This window comes from Rattus norvegicus, chromosome 3 (assembly GCF_036323735.1).
Source record: "Rattus norvegicus strain BN/NHsdMcwi chromosome 3, GRCr8, whole genome shotgun sequence".
Classification (NCBI taxonomy): Eukaryota; Metazoa; Chordata; class Mammalia; order Rodentia; family Muridae; genus Rattus; species Rattus norvegicus.
The window spans coordinates 128143911-128164095 of NC_086021.1; the positions used below are offsets into that span (position 1 = coordinate 128143911).

The 20185-nt window shown below is 40.6% G+C and overlaps 2 protein-coding genes across 9 annotated transcripts in view; one reads left to right on the plus strand and one right to left on the minus strand.

The window, feature by feature from the left end:
• The window catches only part of Stard9 (StAR-related lipid transfer domain containing 9), a 115628-nt gene extending 109045 nt beyond the window's left edge, over nt 1-6583 (plus strand). The window contains exon 34 of one of the 3 annotated variants that reach the window (XR_010064699.1): nt 6374-6583. The gene's annotated coding sequence lies outside the window, so the exon portion shown is untranslated. Of the gene's footprint in view, nt 1-4828; nt 5004-6373 lie in introns of those variants that run through there. The other 2 variants (XR_010064698.1, XR_010064700.1) reach the window with 2 other exon arrangements.
• The window catches only part of Ttbk2 (tau tubulin kinase 2), a 111780-nt gene continuing 92535 nt past the window's right edge, over nt 941-20185 (minus strand). For 5 of the 6 annotated variants that reach the window (XM_006234837.5, NM_001415701.1, XM_039104949.2 and 2 more), the window contains 4 exons: nt 18510-18721; nt 16764-17352; nt 12810-14077; nt 941-8078 (listed from right to left, as the gene is read on the minus strand). In XM_006234837.5, the coding sequence (XP_006234899.2) occupies nt 7616-8078; nt 12810-14077; nt 16764-17352; nt 18510-18721 (2532 nt within the window). In that variant the 3' untranslated portion in view covers nt 941-7615. Of the gene's footprint in view, nt 8079-12809; nt 14078-14436; nt 14587-16763; nt 17353-18509; nt 18722-20185 lie in introns of those variants that run through there. The other variant, XM_039104952.2, reaches the window with a different exon arrangement.

The following is a 20185-nucleotide window of genomic DNA, read 5'->3' on the forward strand; positions in this document are numbered from 1 at the left end:
TCTGGATAGCTTGGTCACTCTGTAGACCAGGCTGGCTTAGAACTAATAGATTAGCTTGCCTTTGCTCCCGAATGCTGGGATTAAAGGGGGTACGCCCGGCCTGCTTAGCTTTTTTCCCCCTTTACTCAAAGGCTGACTTTTTACCATTGGCCAATCTTTCCAATTGACAATTGAGGACAGAGTTCCTGCTGAGGCATCTTATAAAACTTATCAGATCATAAACCATTGAGGGTCCTTAGGAATTGTTCTAAGGACTTGTATTTAGTCCTTTACGCATTAAGGAGTTTATATCGGGTATTTCAACCTCATATTTAAGAGGTCAATATTCATAATTAGCTTCTGGAAGAGTAAGGCATTTCTGGACACACTCCCCCCCCCCATCCTACACACACAAACACACACAGGCACACACACATACACTCGTGCCCGATACACCTCCTGTAGGTCCCTTATTTTGAAAAATACAAGAGGCTTTCCGATGTTGCTCCTTGGTTAAAAAAACTCAAGATAGGGGATCTCATTGAACAGTTTCCGTCAAAGGGAAGCAGCACTGTATTAATATGCCCTGTGTTCCTCTCATTCCAAGGAAGAGCACTTGGCGATAAGCAGTAGATGCAGCAGGAATCCCTCTAGTATATCAGGGATGTTTGCTGAAGAGAAGAAAAGGAAGTTTTAAAAACTTAATTCTGTGCTGGGTTTAGTGGATGCTTGCAATTCCAGTACTTGGCAAAGACAGAATATCAGGTTCAAAGCCAGGTTGAACACAACACCTTCAGACCCCTAAACCCTGGTTTTCACCTAGCTTCTATTCAGTTAGCCCAAATGTCCTTCTCTTGGTTGTTTACTAGTCACTTCTGGTGTGGTGAATCTAACACTTTAGTAGTTTAGGAAATATTTTTCACTTTTTGAAATCCAAACCATGACACAAATAGCACTGAAGTTTGCATGCGGACTGAATGTTTTATTACTAGATTATAAAAATAAAATACAAAATAATTTTAAAACAGAACTTAAAACACTGTACAAAGCTTTAATATGGTACAAATGGGAAAATTAAATAAATAATTACACTTTTATGTACAGATGGCCTATACAAAAGCACTGCATGTTTTTCAATACTCTATGCCAGTGGTTGCCTGAGCAAAGACACATAAAGGGAAGATGCTGGAAGGAGAAAGGATACAATGTGATACATTGAAAAGAGCAATTTTTCATCTTGCTAAGAGGAGGACAGTAAAACATTGACTTATTTTTCTTGTTCAATAAGAGAATTCAGATTGTGACTAAATCTGATAACGTTTGCCAATAATAACTTATGAACTTATTATATTTAATACAAAATGAGATGTGCCTCCTTTTCTGAAAACCTTGAAATCTGAAATAAATGGTCTGATGAAATAGATAGCATTTAGGAAAGGTGTCAAAGGAGAAGAACTGCATCAGGGAACAGCAAGATGGCTCAAGCCCAGGTCATCAGATCTGTAGTCTCAAAACTCATCCAATCCAACAGTCTCCTCTCTCTCATCTAAGACCCCACCCCCTTAGAGACAGGGTTCATAGAGCCCTACTCAGCTTCAGAGCCTATGCAGCTCAACACGTATGACCTTCAACTCCTGTTCCTGCCCTCACCTCATACATGGTGAGATTACAGGCACATAACCATCACGCCTAGGAAATCTAATCCAATTTCAATCCCCTGAGTGGCCCAAATACTACATTTCCTTTGCCTTAAAAGACTTATTTCCTATATTTTAATTTCTTAATTATGTTAGAGAACTAATTTCACTAACTGATGAATAATTTAATAAAACTGTCTTAGCCAGGCATGGTGACACACACCTTTAGTCTCAGCACTCAGGAGGCAGAGGCAGGCAGACCTGGAGAGTTTGAGGCCAGCCTGGTCTACAGAGGGAGCTCCAGGCCAGGGCTACACAGAAAAACCTCTTCTCAAAAACAAAACAAAACAAAACAACCACCCCCCCCCAAAATTAAAAACAAAACAAAACCCAAACAAAAAAACCCAAACCCAAACTGTTTTGAATAAAGTCTCAAAGCTTTCTTCTTTGCAAACTCCCTAAAATAAATCACAGCCAAACTCTATAGCCTTGTTTACTGCTGTGACGTGAGCAAAAAACACCGGGCACATTCCAACTTTGAGGTTTTAAATTACATTTTATAAGAGTTTTAAGTATCATATGGCAAGGATAGTCTACATAAAAACTTGGTTTACTAATGTCTTTAAACAATCATGTATATAATACAAAATCATTTTAAATTATTGAGATAACTCTTTCCCACTGTTAATGTAAAATAATGTTATTAGCAAATTCTGTAATTCTGTTAGTCTCCCTCATTCATACTGCTGTTGGTCTAGAAATCCTGGTTGAAGGTACCAGGAGATGTGGTCAGCATCATCATGAGCCTGTAGTGTAGATATTATCCCCTCCAATGAGAAAATGCAGAAACTTGTTACATTGTAGGGACAATGAAAGGGACACCACTTTTGTTACAAGGCTCCTTACAACCAAGGATTGAGCACAGTATAGGAAAATCATCCCATCACCTTGAACTTGCCTTAGCTGTCATGGTTATTAGTACTTGTGTGGGAGCAAATACTGGAATCATTACTGAGTAAATCTTTGCCATTTAGCATCTTGAGATTTTTGTGAAACCAAGAGATGACCTTATCACTAATTTTCTGATGCAAATCCTCTCACAAGAGGAAGAACTTATCTGAAAGCCTACATACTTTACCCATATTCTCTAAGTAAACAGGGGTTCTTGTTCCATACTTGGGACTTACCTAGGAATTTTCTACTTTCTGCAGTTGTGGAAAGCAATATTGCATAACAAGATCCTTAAGGCTCCAAGAGTATGTTAAAATTCTGGAGAAATGGCCAAAATAAGGCAAATACCCAATAATGTGAGTTTTGTCAAGTTTTAGTGAAGAAGTAGGGGTCATGCTTACCAGGCATCACACCTCCCATTGTCTTAGTTGTGGAACTGCCTCTAGTTTCCTCTATAATCTTAAGGTCTAATGTGCACTTCAGTGGCTTCTGAGTTAGGACTATAAAGACTGTTGGTATGTAAGGACCACCAGAGTTGTTACTGTAATCCTGTAATCCGTTTGGATTAAAACATAAATAACTATTCTGCAAATATGTTGTCTATAGAACCAAATTCAAGAATTTAAGCAGTACAGTTGGTTACAAATGTCCTATTACCTCAGTGACAGAGGTGACCTCTCCTCAGAAACAATATCCCAAAGCCATAAATAGGCACATTGTAAAAAAGTGAATGCAAACCATAAACATGACAGAAGTCATTCTTAAAGACATGCCATGACAGATACAAATGAGAGGTACACTCAACATATAATATATACATACATGTATGAAAACTTAATAATTAAAAAATAATGTTTTTGTTTTGTTTTTGGGGGGAGAGGGTCCCACACTACAGCCCAGGTGGACTTGAAATCACTATGAAGCAGAGGGTGGCTTCAGGCTCTCTTCCATCGTCCCACCTCAGTCCCTCAAAGATTGGTTAGAAACATGAGCCATCACACCTAGCTAACAAGTTTTTAAAATATGAGAAACTGATCTCCACAGATGAATCTAGATTATCTATAAATACATTTTAAGATAGCATTTTCAAGATGCAATTTTTTTCCTTAAACCACTAAATTGTGGATCCTGTTTCTCCTATCACCAATTCCTAATGTTAGATTAGAAATGTAAAATTTTCTGCCCTTAAGGAAAAGGCACCTGTTTGTCAAGGTTATTGGGTGTAGAAAATCTCATTATTACTTAGCTAGCTAGCTATGTGGTCTAGGTTTATAAAACATGCAGCAATGTATACCTTTTCCTTTGTACAATGGATGCAACCACACAAACAGCAGCCTAGGAATCTGTGACTGCGAGAAAGTCTCTGGTATCTGCTGCAGCCCCTCAAGTTCCCACAGTGGCCAGGAATAAAATAGACAGAGGTCCTACATGTGTAGGACACAACATCAGCATTCAGTGGTTTGGTGTGCTAGAGCAAATAACCTACAGTGATGGCAACAAGTCTTTGACCATTTTGTTGCTATTTTTTTAGGCCTTGATTAACTTGTTGCAACTTTTACCAAAAACATTCATTGCAAAGCATGCAACTAAAGAACTAAAGGTGGCTGTGCTCCTGTTTGCAAGGCCAGCTTGTGTACCAAAGCTGAGATAAGTGCTTCATTGAAAGGTGACTTAAGATCTTGAGCTTAATGTTGAATCAGATAGGATCCAATTCCTTCCTGTTTTCACTATCCATTAAAGTCAGATATCTTTAGGCTGTGCAAGATTACAAGGTATGAATTTAATATTTTAAGCAATTCACAGAGCCTACAGGTCAGTAGTATAATTGGGGGGGCAACATTACCTAAAATTAGGAACTAAGTGTCCATTCTTTGCTCCACTGAAATAATCACACAGACTAAATAAGGTAAGGACAGGCTTGAGCTAGTAACCTGTGCAGATAGAAGCCAGGAGGTACTTGTTTCCCAAAAGATTTCTTCTGTCATGCACTACTTCCATTATGGCTATAGTCATGTTCTTCACTATACTTGGATGATTTGTGATTGAAATGTGGAATATGCCATCAACAAAAACCTCAAAATAAATCTCAAAATAACTGAAAATCCAAACCAAAACAAAAGCTTGATTCTCTGTAGACCATACTCCTGAGCCAAGAGTTGGCTTAAGGCTGCCAACTTCTATTTTTAACCTGAAAGAAATGTAACATCTAAAAGCACAAACTATATGTTTTAATCCTTTGTCTGTTTGTTTGTTTCTTCAAGACAGGATTTCTCTGTGTAGCCCTGGCTGTGCTGGAACTCACTCTGTAGACCAGGCTGGCTTCAAACTCAGAGATCCAGAGTGCTAGGATCAAAGTGTGTGTTGCCACGCCCAGCTCCACTTTCTAACCTCTATATCAGGACAACACTTAATAAATGTAATTACTGATACACAAGACATAATTACTCAGTCTGTTTCCTTTCCTTCAGAGCAGAAACATCTTTGGTTGGCTCTTTTCACTACATACAAAATAAAGCATTCTCACATAATGAGAGGCCTTTTGTCTCTGGAATTTGATGAATTTGTTAACAACGTGTAGAAAAGGAGGCAACACACTGAAAGGCTGGAGAAAGTAAACCCAGACAGAAAACATCCTGTGTGTCAGCATGACTGCCAGCAGATAAATTCACAAAGAAAAAGGCTGGGCCCGATTAGCTTTCCCAGTTACTATCAGCACATTTCTGACTAGAGAGGACAGTGAGAAAGCTGGCTACTTTTAGCATCATTTAGCTAATGTAACAGAAAGAGATAATTTCAGTTATCCTACATCCCATCCCCTTCAAAAGAGTGACACGAAAGAGGCAACTTCCAGGAAATGTTTAAAAAAGTTGATGCCAGATCCATAATTATGATGCCCATCTATCCACTTTAGCCATAATGACAGAACTATGTGGCTGACATGAGTCATCTTTGAGCCTGTATTACAAGCATATCTGGTTACAATTTTCCCCTGTTAAAATACTTTTTAAGTGAAAATTAAGTACCTTATACCTCGGCTTGGTAAAAACTGCCAGCTGCTGCACTATGCACCCGGAAGGCAGACGACTCTTACGTATCACATGCCAAGAACATACTTTCAGAAAATGAAGACAGGCAATGCCCAAGTGTACCCGAGGCACATAGTAGAAAAGGAATTTTATCATCTATGATCTTGAAATTACAAATGCAAAATGAGAAAAAATGGATTTATATAAGCGTATGTCTCTATTTATAAATATTTATATAATTTACCATGAAAGACATGCAAGCAGTTCTGCAGCAAAGTTATACAATAGGATACATAAGGATCAGTCTCCAGCACACAGTTGTGAGAGAGAAACAGCAGTGGGCCTCGCTCACAAGTGCTTGAACCTGGGAAGAATTAAGATTCCACACTACGCCACATTTCTCACGGGAGACCTTGTGTCTCAGTGTAGTGTCCCAAGTTTGCAAACGCTCAACACAGAACAAGCTGAGACAGCGCAACGCCAGGGCAGTTGGGATGCACCACCGGAACATGTCCACTTAGTGAAGACACTTCCATTCCTACCCCCTCCTCCTCAAACTGTTTGGCAGCAATGCAATAGTCAAAAGTAACGTCTGTTAAAAGGCAGACCTCAACAGCAGGCACATCAACTTCCCTGTCCTCAATAAAGTTTTTATACAGCCACAGGGCGTCAAATAGCCCACTTAAAAAGTCTGCTGTCTTTAATTTGCCTGGTTTCTGCTAGTAGGAGAGTGAGATTAGAACAAATATCATCCTTACAACTTTATAAATTGAAATTTAGATGTCAACGGCAGCTATAAACAAGAGCTCAGTGAGTTTCTCCCCCTTGGACTGTGCTGGACCGAAGCTTCCTATGCAAAGGCATCGACTCTTGATGTGCTTCCTTCCTGCCCTAATTATACTTACGTCGTCTTATAAATGTGGAAATCTGGCTAAGAAGCCCAAGCATTAAACAACACAAGAACCAGGTAATAAAAACATTGAAAGAAAACTATTTAGTCTAAATTTATTTCCCAGGTATTCATTCCTTATTGGCTAAATGTATAAAATACAAAATCTGATGGTAAACCTCAGTAACATATTTTATTTCTAAATTTCTAAAAAGTATAAGCCACAATCTGAAGTATTGTTCTTTCCTAGCATCACCCTGAGAGCTGACACTAGAAAGAACCCAGGAAAGCTGTCTCCTCCGGTCCGTCTCCTTCTTCGAGGAGGACATGTAGTCGGGGGAGGGACACTTCTACCTTTGAAAGCCATTGTGCCACTCTCTGCCCCTCTCAAAGCACACCGGCCCAAAATAGCTCTAGCTAGACATTCTTTCCTTTTTGAGATAAAAATATAGGAGGTAAGAATAAGAACTGTTGCTCAAAGGAAAATAGCCAGGTTTGAATAAATAAAGGTAACTGGATGTTAGAGTGTTATTGTGTACTGCTGTAACACACATTACGGTGTGTTGTTAAAATAAAAGGTAAAAACATTAACTTTAAAAAATGTAAAATCCAGGAAAGATACTAAGAATGAGTGGAAAAGATGTAGATTCACTAAATAAACACACAAACCAAATATACCCAGGTAATGGTTTCCTGGCAACAGGCTTCTTATATTTGAATGTCTGTGCAATGACTCTCCAAGGTTAGGAAGTTTTAAATAAAAATATCAAACACTTTTGCTATATACTTTTTGAGTAGAGGTTTAACAAATTATGAAAAAAATCACTTAAAATCCCATTCTATTTCCTATCCTCAATTTTCTGTTTCAAATGCAGCTTTAAACAAGAGCTCAGTGAGTTTCTTCCCCTTAAACATTGCTGGACCGAAGCTTCCTATGCAAAGGCTCTTGATGTGCTTCCTACCTGCCCTAGATAATTATACTTAAGTCTTGTTATAAATAACTGATCATGTTACTTTCTTTTGTAAGAGAAGATCAACACTGATTGTTTGAAACAGACAGTACAGGGACACACATGCATCAGGTCTAGAAGGAAGATCTCACACCTTTCCCAGAGATGCAGCCTGCTCACTTCCTATCTGCTGAGTTTACTGGCTGGCTTACTCTTCCCTGGGGGAGTTTTAGAGCTGGCTGAGTGGTGGTGGAGGCTGCCAGATCCTTTGGGGCCATTCTTGCTGGGTTTGCAATGCTCCTGTTGGCAGGACCTCCTGGAGGATGATGATCCTGAGTGGCTGGGAGGTGACTTGCTTCTCCCCAGATGTGGGGAAGAACTCCTCTGGTCATGGTGGGGCCGTCCAGCCCTAGATGGTGAGGAACTAGATGTTCGAGGCAAGGAAGAGCTTCGAGGAGAGGCACTGGGACTCCTTCGAGGTACAACTGGACTCTTGGGTGGTGTTTTTGGATTGTGAGGAGATCCTGGGCTCTTGCATTGTGTAGTACTCCGGGATTTCTGAGATCCATTTTGAAGAATTTGGGCCAGGCGAGAGAAAAGGTCTGAATCAGAGTTACTACTCCCTAGAACTTTATATCTGCGTAGCCTTAAAAGAATAGAGAAGAATTACTTTTTTGGAAACAGGATATCAAAAATTCATTTTAAGTGTGCACAGTCTTCCAAATGATCATCTGTATTAAGTATGTCAATACCAAAACAATGCACTGGAAGTATACTGCGTTACTCCTTCACACGCATGCTGTGTCCGACATCGACTATGTCTTTTTGGCCTTTGGTTAATGTTTGTTTCCTCTGACAAGGTCTTCCTATGCAGCCCACACTGATCATCAAGAACTCAGTGTGACCCAGGCCAGGCCTGCCTCAGCTTCCTAGGTATTGGGATTGGAGGTTCGCATCATCTCCTAGCTTTCTATCATTCCTGGCCAAAGATACCTGTTTGTGTGGTTTTTTAAAATTCCAAGAGGGGCCACGAGGATGGCTCAGCGAGTAAAGGCTCTTGCCAGATAGCCTGGTGACTTGAATTTGATCCCTGGAACCCAGGTAAAGGTGGAGAGAGAGACAAGTCCACAAGGTTGTCCTCTCACCTCCACATGTGTACCATGCATACCCCTATCATGCAATACATTCTCCTCTCTCCTTTCTCTCTCATGATAAAATCTAAAAAATTTTATAAATATATAGTTCTGCTGTATAGTCAGGTTGACTAGTCATTCTCTTGCTTCAGAGCCACCATGTCTAACAGTAATCAAGGTTTTGTTGTTTCTTTTAAATGGTTTTCTTAGACAGGCTCTCTCTATGTAGCTTATGGAACTTACTGTGTAGGTTATTACTGTCTTGAACTTGTGATTGTTCTGCCACAGTCTCCCAAGTGTTGGCATCCGTGGACACCACCACACCTGGCTTTATAATCAATGTATGTAGTAGCATTGGTTGTCCCTGGACCATCGTCATTAGTTCAATCAAGCACGTGGAACTTTAATTTGACTATGGTGTTTAAAGGTGGGGTCTTTGGGAAGGGATCAGGTAAAATCATTAGGGTGGAACTTCTATGGTTAGATCCTGGTAGCTTTGTAAGTAAAGGGAAAGAGACTGGCATATGTGCAGAGATGCACAAGGTGCTTAAGCCCCCATGTGCAATGAGGGACTAAGTGAAGGGGACTTGTCACGGCCTTGTGCCATGCTACTTGGATTCCCATTCTCCTTATAAATTAGCCTGTCTCTGGTAAATGATTGTAGGAACAATAAGCTGACTAATATGTAAGATTTTAAATAAAGAGTTTATGTGTTATGGATTTTTTTTTAAATACCAGGAGCCTATGCCACCTAGAAAACAGCACTGCAAGAATTAAATGCAATTGTTTAGAGATCGAAGTACATTAGAGGCCTGCCGTACACACAACTTACAGGAATCAGGGTAGGCAAAGCCAATCAACCAACCCCCCCTCCCCCATCCTTAGGCTGTAAAGAGGCTAGGGAACTAAGAGTGCTTCCTGAGGACCAGAGTTTAGTTCTCAGCACCAGCATTGGGCAACTCATGACCACTTGGAGCTCCAACTACAGGAAAGCTAACATTCTTTTCTGGCCTCTGAGGGCCCATACCACACTCGCTCCCCTAACTGAAAATAAAAATAAAGCCTTTGGGAAAAAAAATCTGTTTGGAGACTGTACTCTCATTGTTTTGTTTGTTGCCCCCTCTCTCCTCATCTGAGGACAGTTATGAATGAGGCTAACATATCTGAGGACAGCAACAGACACAATGTTGATGCCCATGAGCTTGCATTTTCTGAATAATAAATTCTCAGTAAAAACAAATTGTTATGACTTGTATCACTTCAAACTGGGAAAGATAATTTTCTCAGATGCTTTGGGAGTATTCAACATTCATTATATTTTTATGAGAAAAAGAAATAAGCTAACCTGCATACAAAACTGAACAGAAAAACAACTCAATAACAAAAGTTACAATTTTACATCCTGCTTCAGTTAGTGCTGTTCCACTAAACTCCGTCACATTTCTTCTGAGTAAGTGGAGTAATGTATAATCTTCCTCAGTCTGTAAGTTCCAATAGTGATACTACAAATTCTTGCTATTGCTAAAAATTCTGCAAGTACTGACTCTTGTGTTTATTAACCAGATGAATTAGTAAGGCACTACCTAATGAAACAAATAGAAAGTAATAGGAGGGGTGTTTCAGAGACTAGTATGTTTTTATTTTACTTAGTTTTTTGATTTTGTTTTTTTAATTAAAGGCAGGTTCATCGGGAAGCTGGTCTTAGAGGAGTTCACTGGGCCCAAGGACTGAGTTCAGGGAGGAGTGAGGGAGAAGAGAAACAGTGCTTGTACAGATAAGAGAAGAGTAAGAAGAAGAGGGAGAGATAGATGATAGATAGATAGATAGATAGATAGATAGATAGATAGACAGACAGACAGACAAGAGACAGACGGACACACACAGAGAGAAATTTAGGTCAATCATATAATGATAACTTCATAGATAATTGTCCCACTGGCTAAAATAATTCCTTTTACTCGGCTGGCTTAAGTCTGAAAAAAGAAATGACATTATTTTACTGTGTTCTAGAGCTCTTCATTGCAGCTTCTTACGGTGGAAGACGGAGTGGGTGGCCATTCTCCTATCTCTGCCCATTACTGCACACCTCCTTTTCTGTGACTAAAGTGACTTTCAGAGAGATACAAAGGCTTAATATTTTCTCACTCTGCCATTACATTTTTCCTTTTCCCTTTAGGGAGCCAAATATTAGAGACTAGGTAGGATAGGCTGGAGAGATGATTCAGTGGTATCATGATAACTCAGAGCTTTGCCTCTAAGTTTGGTGATCTAAATTCAATCCCCAGGACCTACACGGTGGAAGAGAAGAATCAACTCTCGAGTTGAGTTCTGGCTGTTACACAAGTACAATGGTGTGTACACACACAATTTTTAAAAAGCACATGTGAGTAGTGAGAAGCAGAAAATGGTAAGACAGGAACAATGATATTGAATCTGAATCACAGAAAGACAAAAGAATAAAGAGGGCAAGGGACTAGCAAGTGGACAGGGGTAGGCACCATAGGAGTTGCAGAAGGAAAAAAATTTAGGTAAAGATTACCTAAGGACAGCTGGAAACTTCCCAAATTTAATGAAGGACAATATACCACATCCAGTAAGCTCAATGACTTCCAAGCAGAATGACTCCAAAGTGACCCAATCGCACATCATCAAACCAAGACACACACCTTGTGCAAAGTCCAGAGAACAGCCAGAAAGAAGTAATTTGTCATATACAAGGAGTCCTAGGGTTCTGGAGGTCAAAAGGCAGTGGGTTAAGGACTGAGATTTTAAAGCTCTAAGAATCCCATGTTGAGAAAAAGTTCCCTTCTAAGATGGAGAAATAAAGATACTATGGTAGTAATGAGGTAAAAGCTGGGTAGGGGCTTGGCAGTACAGCGAGAGGTGGAATATGTACTGATAGCATGCTTGACACCCTGGTTCAATCCCTGAAGCACACAACCGCTTATATTACCCCTAGACCCGACATCTACAATGCTAGCTGCAGTTACTGCAGACTGAAACTAGAGGACACTAGACAGTAACTTGAACTGTCTTTCCATTTAGGAAAGAAAGATCTGAAGAAAGTAAATAAACAAATACATAGTTATAAAAGTAATTATTCGCACAGCTATTTCATAATTTTTATAAAAGATTCAGTTACTAAGTTGAGTGTGATTGTTGCACATCTATAATCCCAGTGGGAGAATCAGTAGTTCAAGGCCATTTTGAGCTACATAGGTCCTTGTCTCAAAAGCAAAACTAAATTATAAGCTTCTGTTTGGGCACATAAAATGAAGATGTAATCTTGTGATTTGAACAAGTACAAGGAATGGCAAGGTGACTTAAAGGGACACAGTGGTATGTCCCTGTTGTTACATTCTAGAAACCCAATTAGTATGGTAGACCTTTGGGACTGACTGACTACTCCATGTTGACCACAATGAAAATAGGCACATCTACACAATAGGAAAAGTAAAGGAACTTATGGTTTCACCATAACATACACACAAATCAGACAGATAGAAAAAAGGAAAAAGACACAATAAACCATAAAATGATTTAAGTTGGGGCCAGCAAGATAGTTCAGCAGGCAAGATGCTTGTCAATCTGGGCCTGAGTTGGATCCCTGAGGAGCTATTCCCACAAGCTTCCCATTGACTTCTGCACCTACAAAGGCGTGCACACAAATGTAAATAAAGATGATGTAAGGCCTCTAAATAGCAAACACCAAATGACAGAAGTCCCCGTCTTCCCAACTGCCTTTAGAAGAAAGGAAATTCTGGTAGATACCAACATGAATGACCCTAAATATTTCCTGCTAAGTAAAATAGACCAGCTACAACAGAACAAACACTATGATTCTACTGACATGACTTTACAGTTTATGATGATTAAAGCCATGAAGAGTTGCTGGGGGCTAGAAATGTAAGTTTTGATGTTTAATAGGTTTAGTTCCAGTTTTATATGATGAAGGGGGCCCTAAAGTACACAGTGCTGAACATGCATAGCAAAATTAGCCTGGTTAATACCACTGAAAAGGACACTTAAAATGAGTAAGATGGTAAATTTTATGTTTTATTTTGCCTCAGTGGAAACAAAATGCACTGTCCTTAATAAATCTGTACCGTGCCCTAAGGGTGCACCGTGGAAGGGACAGAAGAAAACAAGTTCAAAAGAAGGAACTGCACCCACTGCTGTGACGCAGTACAGCACACTTGAACACATCACTACGCACTACACACATGGAAAGCATAAAGCATTACCTGGCTTCTACTCCAGGCCTTACTGGTGGCTTTCCCGGTGGCGGCCGAGGCAAGAACTGAGGTGAAGCTGAGCTATTGATTTGATCTGTGCTGACCCAGGATACTGGCCTCGGAATCTTGCTCTTTCTAGACTGGGAGACGATGGGTGACAGAAAGCCATCTTCAACTGACCTACTCAGCTGGGGGTCTACTGCCAGTCTGGAAAAGGGGGCGAAGACTTCCTCCTCAGAAAAGGGAACTGCAGCAGCAGCTAGCTTCTCCTCCATCAGCTTCTCAGAGGCACTTGAGAGGTCCCCGAGGAAAGACTTGAATTGCCTTTTTTCTACCAGAAGTTTGACTATTTCTGGCTGATAGGCTTTCTTCTGTAAAAGCTTTTCTTTTGCAGAGACTGCAGAGGATGATTCAAAAGTTGAGTCTATTTCTTGTGCTAAAACAGGGATCCGGCTGTGCCTGGTCACCAAGGACGACCGAAGCATGTCCTTCCGGGTAGGAGGCCCATGCTCACTCTCTGAGACACAGTGATAGAGCTCTCCATTTCTAGGGGCAACTTTCTCTCTCTTACCCTCTTGGTGCAAAAAAGTAGCAAGGTCTCCCTGCTGGCCTGGCAAGCTCTCACTCTTAGTGTCATCTTTAAATAGCTTGTGTTTTTGCACTGTTGCCACCTGGCCTATCTGCCCTTCAGCATGTGGGTCAATGGCTTGTGGAGACATTTCTGACGTTCCAACTGCCAAAAGCTTCATTATCTCATGGTTTTTGTCCTGATTAGGCACCACACTGAAATTCTGTGTCTTTGACACATCCAGAGGTTCTGTGGTAGCTGACTGATCCCTTTCTGTGGTCACTAAATCTCCTGGGAGAGAGATCTCAATACAGTGTTGCCCTTTATTTAGCTTCTCATCTTCATTATCTGAGCCCAGAAGAATGCTTTTCTCTTCTGTTTCTCCAGGGAGATTTTCAAATTCTTTCACAACTAATCTATTACTGTCAGGAAGGTCTCTTGGTCCTAAGTCTTGAGACGCGTCACCATCTTTCATGTTGGGTAACATGCCATGACCAATGTGATCTATCTGAAGTCCCAAATCCACTCTGCTTCCTCCGCTTCCTAGTTCACCCTCTGTCACAGCCAAGCCCGAGAAGTTCTCCCTTGGAGAGAAGAGTTCTACGGTGGGCTCCAAGGGCTGAAGATCTTTCTTCTCTGGTTGTGGGCCATAGTGAAAACTTCCTGAAGTTGACTGTGTTGATGCCACAGAAGGTCGAGGAATTGTAATCTGGAGAAGGGAGAAAAAAAAAATATATATATATATATATATATATATATATATATATATATATATATATATATATATATATATAATCCAGTTATGTGGGTTATCATTTCATGGTATGAGATGTAATATTTCAGGTTTTAATTTATAAGAGCAGCAAAAATGAGCCAGGCACATCCCTTTAATCCTAGCACTCAGGAGGCAGAGGCAGACAGATCTCTGAGTTCGAGGCCAGCCTGCTCTACAAAGTGAGTTCCAGGATAGCCAGGGCTAACATATAGAAACCCTGTCTTGAAAAAACAAAATAGCAAAAATGTTTACCAGGTTTTTCCAACTCATACTAAATGAGCACTTACGAATAAAAATGAAGGAATCCACGATCCCTCCAAGGCCCCGCATAGAACAAACAATTCCCTCGGAGTTCCTTCTGCTTGTTTTCGTAACATGCTCTATGCATCAGAAGACTGACTTCAAAAGACTGCATAGTCCAGACTCCCTTACAGATGGGTGTCCTATGATAAATTAAATTCTATTATCCTTACAATAAAGTAGTTTTATGTGAATATAATTTAGTCTTTTTAAAAAAATGGCCTTTTTAGAGAAATCAGATACACTTAGATCACTTAATAAAAGCCATTAAATCCTAGGGGAAAAATGAAAAAAAAAATTCTAAATTCAAATCCAAATTGGAGTGTTCATAGCAGATTTGGCTTAAATTCACTTCCATCCAAGTATATGAAAATTCTGGTATGGGTTGGGAGTCAGCTAAGTTGTTTGAAGTCTATTTCACTTTGTGTCAAGAACATAATTAGGTTTACAGACATGTAAATCCTGCCTTAAAACCAGTTGAGATGGAAATCACTTGACTGACCTATGAAGTAACTCTCAAATAGAACAGGTATGTGTATCTGTAATCCCAGCACTTGGGTGGTTGAGGCTTAAAGAATTTGAATTCCAGCTAGTCTAAGCTATGCTATAAGATTTTGTTAAAAATAAGTAAAAATAAGGAACTAAAGTGTTGAAATGCTTTAGGTGATTCCGATATAGGCTACTTGGGTTCAGAACAACCATACACATACATTTGAAGAAAACAAAACAACAAAAACAGTATAGGTCAGGTGTGGGCACATGCCTTTAATTCCAACACTTGAGGCAGATAACTGGGAGTTCAAGGCCAGCCTGGTCTACATGGTGAATTTCTCTGTAGCTCAGGTTGTTCTGGAAACTACAGCAATGTTCCTTTCTTAGTTTTTTGAGCACTGGGATTACAGGAATGGGCTAAAGATCCTAAAAGAAAAACTCAGGTTGGACCAGACTAGTTTATTCCCTCAGGCTAGTTTCCCCTATGCCACAAACAATTATATAAAGCAGTCCTGGAGGGGCTGGGAGGGAAGATCAACAAAGTGACCTGATTGGAGAAGAAGTGGGAAATACTCTCCACAGTGATGAAACCCTAACTGCCAGTGTCTTTTTTCCCACGTGCAAATGTGTTTTAACCCAAACCATTTCAATGTGGGGAACAATGCTGAGATTAGTATGTCAGAAAGTCAGGCCAAGTGGTGGTGGTGCAAGCCTCTAACCACAGCACTTGGGAGGCAGAAGCAGGTGGATTTCTTTTGAGTTGGAAGCCCACCTGGTCTACAGAGCGAGTGCTGGGATCAAAGTCATGCACCACTATATTTGGCTTTATTTTTTTCCTATTCCAGGTTCACTTTAGAACATAGTATAAACACTATTGTTTACATGCACCCATTTACTTAACTCAAGCTTCTAATTGCACAATCTTAACAACTAACCCACCTTCTTTTTCCTGCCTTTCTTTCCTTTTGCTTATTCATTTATTTGGACACAGGGTCTCTCATATAGCCCAGGTTGGCCTGAGTAGGCATGGTTTTACAGTGGTTTTTTTTATTTAGCTTTGTGAATTCTAGGACTATAGCTGTGAACTCTGTCCACAGGAAGCCTTTATTTCTTTGTTTTCAGTGTTTGTACATGCATGTGGGTGTGTAAGAATGTCTGTGTATAGAAACATACGTTTTTTAAAGATAGGCTCTCTCACTAAATCTGGAACTCAGTGATTTGGCTAGACTGACTGGCCAGCAAGCTCCAGGGACCCATTTGTCTTTGTCCCCACCTCCAGCTCCATGCATACTCCAACCCAGTGCTGCAGTCACAGATGTAACTATCCGCCAGTGCCTGGGCTCTATGTGAGTACTGAGTGTCTGAACTCAGGTCCTTACGTATGCACAGTAGTAATTTGCTGATGGGGTCATCTCCCAGCCCCAGTCTTTTCTTTTTGTTTTGTTGTTGTTTTGAGACAAGGTCTATGTAGCCCTGTCTGTCCTGGAACTCACTATGTAAAAGAAGCTGGCCTCAAACAGAGATTCACCTCCTGAATACAGGGATTGAAGGTGTATGTAACCACACTCAGTGCAGTACCCCCTCCCCACCCTTTCCCACCCCTAACCCCCGCCTCTCTCTCTTGAGACAAGAGTTTCTCCATGTAGCCCTGGCTTTGCTGTCCTAGAACTCATTCTGTAGATCAAGCGGGTTTCAAACTCACAGAGATCCGCCTGCCTCTGCTCCTGAGTGCTGGGATTAAAAGCCTGTGCCCCCATGCATGGCCCAGGCTTTTCTTAATAGCATCTTGAACAGGTAACACAAAAAAATGACAAAAGCCACTTCTTACCGCAGTCAGGGGTCCTTCTGCTTGTGCCTCCATGGGACTTGTGGGAGTCACTGTGATGAACTGACTTGCAGCTCCAGCCTGGAGGTCTAGCCTATCTGTGTACAGTTCTGAAGCAGCAGTAGCAGGGCATTCAGCAGAAAGGGCTAAAATCACACCTGAGCTTTCCTTCTTTAAGTGCTGGTTGTCAGTCCAAGGACCTACTTGGATCTTTTCATCTTGAGGCGACCCCTCAAGGACCTGAAGCACTTCCGGCTCCTCATCTGAAGGGCTTCCAGTTGTTTTATGGCCTAACACCTCATTTGTCCTAAAGTCCCGAAGGTCTTGCTCCTTGTCCACAATCACCCATTCTTTGGAATCAACCTCCTGCTTACAAGAGCTTAAGTTAACAGCTATAAATCCGTGGCTGCCACCACCATCGGCCTGCTCTGGGGTGTTGGCAGAGGCAGGCTTGGAGGCATCAGGAGGATATTCTTCATCATAGTGCCAGACGTGGTCAGTGCGGGGCACAGCAGGGACACAAGGCTTATGAGGCAGAGCAGGGAGAACAGGTTCCTTTCCTGCACTGGAATCTTTCTGCATTTTCTCCATGCTTAAGAAAATGGGAAGAAGTTACTCAGTTGTCCTTAGAGAAACATCTATCTATCCTGAAAAACTATGTGGAACAACTGTTCTTACCAAAGTGACGAGCGTGTATGGAGAAAGCAAGGGGGGTCTCACACGGTCACGACCCTCTCTACTTGCCATTCCAGCTCTTCCCCAACACTGTCCACTTTAAAGTCTCTTTTATTAGTTAGTCTGACTCCTTCCAAATACGTTTTTATTCCTATTGCTCTCATATCTACACCTCATCTTGAGTGTATTTCGAATGGTTAAAGGACTGTTCAAGTTTAGTCCATCTTTCTGATTGAGTGTGGATGTGTAATAACAATGACCGTGGGTCTTTGATGCTCCTGACGAGATCACAGACATGGACTACCACAGATGTTTGTATGTGGTTCTGGGGATGGAACCCAGGGTCTCACATGTTAGGCAGGCACTCTACTAACTGAATTATACCTCCAGCCCAAGTCCACAGTCCTTCTTAACCCAACACTTCACTGCCAGCAGTCCCAGAGCTGGGACTACAGTGTGCACTACTACAGACAACTAGCTCTCTCCAAATTCTCTTGACCCTACTGATTGGTAAATAGACGTCAAATCTTACATTTTCATTTTCATCTTGCAACCAAAATTTGGTACAGGTAGAATGTGCCTAACTGATCAAAACCCATCAGTCATTACACTATTTATATACATTGTAAAGTTTAACTTTCCTTCTATCTTGGGAGATGTGGGTACCATAGGGCAAAATGATAAACTTACTTAGGAATTTCCCACTGCACCTTATCTGTATGTGTCCCCATCCCTGCCTAATGTTGCCTTTGTACCTCTACACTGTTTCTCACAGAGTTCACCTTCTAATGAAGTTACTGCAAATATGTTCATTTTACTACTGTACTGGCATTAGGAAGAGAGCAATTGCTGTAGAATTTGTAGACAAGTCACATTAAGAATAAGGATACAGATATGAACAAATGGAAACTTAAATGGTGTCTGTTATAAAAACACAAGAATTTCTTATTTGAAAGAATTTACGTAATGGAGATATGGTAATAATCATAATCATAATCATAATAATGGTAACATGGAAGTTTTAAAAAGAGAGAGAGAAAGGGGAAAAAAAAGATACACTACATGATTACATACCAGGTCTCAAGAAACTTATCAGTATCTGGCTTTGGCTCGAGAGTCAGACGTTTTTCCAGCTCAAAGCTGTGAATGGAACGTAACTTCCTTACTAAAGGAACATCTCTGTCTGGCTGAGTAATCTCTGATCGGACACGAATTGGTGAGCCAAGGCTTGGAGCATTAAGAATTCCATTCACTTGACCATGGCTATTTTCTTCTTCAGTAGCTGCCTAGAAAAAAATAGAAAATACAATCATGAAAATTATTCCAAAGTTATACACAGGAGAAATCACTGAAGCCTTTGAAATAATGTCAACAAAAGATTACATGTATTTTCAGAAAATTAAATCTTTAAAAATTTAACTTTGAAAATTGTATTTACTTACTGTATATATGTATGTACATGCCCAAACTACATGTGACTATGGAGGTCAGAGGACAACTTGTGGGAGTGCTGACTCTCCGAGATGCAAGCTGCCAGGTAAGGTGGCAAGCACTTTTACCTTCTGACTCACCTCACCAGCCAAGAAAACTAAGATATTTTGACTTTGGGCCTGGAGAGATGACTCAGCAGTTAAGAACATCTACTGCTCTTGCAGAATACTAGAGTTTGGGTTCCAGCACCCACATCGGGTGACTCAACCACCTGTAACTCCAACTCCAGGGATCTGAAGACCCTGACCTCCATGAGTACCTGCACACACATGCACATAATTAAAAATAAAAATATTAGACAGTAATAGTTTTGTTTTATTAAATTTCTGTTTGTCAATTCTTTATACTCAGTTTTTCCTAGGTTTACACTTGGTGTTAGTATTAACTTACTTGTTTAAAATTATTTTTTGTAGAAGAATAGTTTGATAATGTTTAAAGACTGTCCTTCTTACATTACAACTATTTTAAGACAGGTCTCCCCCCCACCCCCCCCCCGGAGCTGGGGACCGAACCCAGGGCCTTGCGCTTGCTAGGCAAGCGCCCTACCACTGAGCTAAATCCCCAACCCCACATTACAACTATTTAAACGTTTAAAGAACCCTACGTCACTATATTAAAATTAAATCTTGGAAAGGAGGTTATTTTTGTGACATACAGACCTCACCAGAGTTAGGAGAGACTGCCCAAACTGTCATACCCCTTTCTCATTCCCTCCCTCAAAAGCAAACAACAAAACCAACACTTCGGACTAGAACAAGAAGCTGCTGGAAACTGCCAGGGCAAGCAGAAGGCTGGGCACAGGGTAATAGGCTACACAGAGTCTGTCTCAAACCAACCGACAAATCCAAATGACCAAATTCCTCAGGCTGGAGAGATGGCTCCATGAGTTACTAGTACTCACGGCGAGTCACATCTAACTTATCTCTAGGTTTCAGAGACCCTGACACCTATTTCTGGTATCTGTGGGCAACATACATGCAAGCCAAACACCTACACACATAAAATAAAAATAAAAATTAAAAGAAAAGAAAAACCCCCAAAGCTATCAAAATCTAGTTTGTTCTGGTGCCATAAGGACTGCCCCAGTTGATATTACAAAAATCAGATAGCAAAAGTAGTGGGCTTAGTAACTGATGCATTGAGTTCAATCTCCAGCAATGCACACACAATATTGAATCCCTACTTTTGACTACTCATTGCTGACTTCTACGTGTAGACATTATTCATTAGCCAGACCAATGCTTTTACAAATGTCAGAA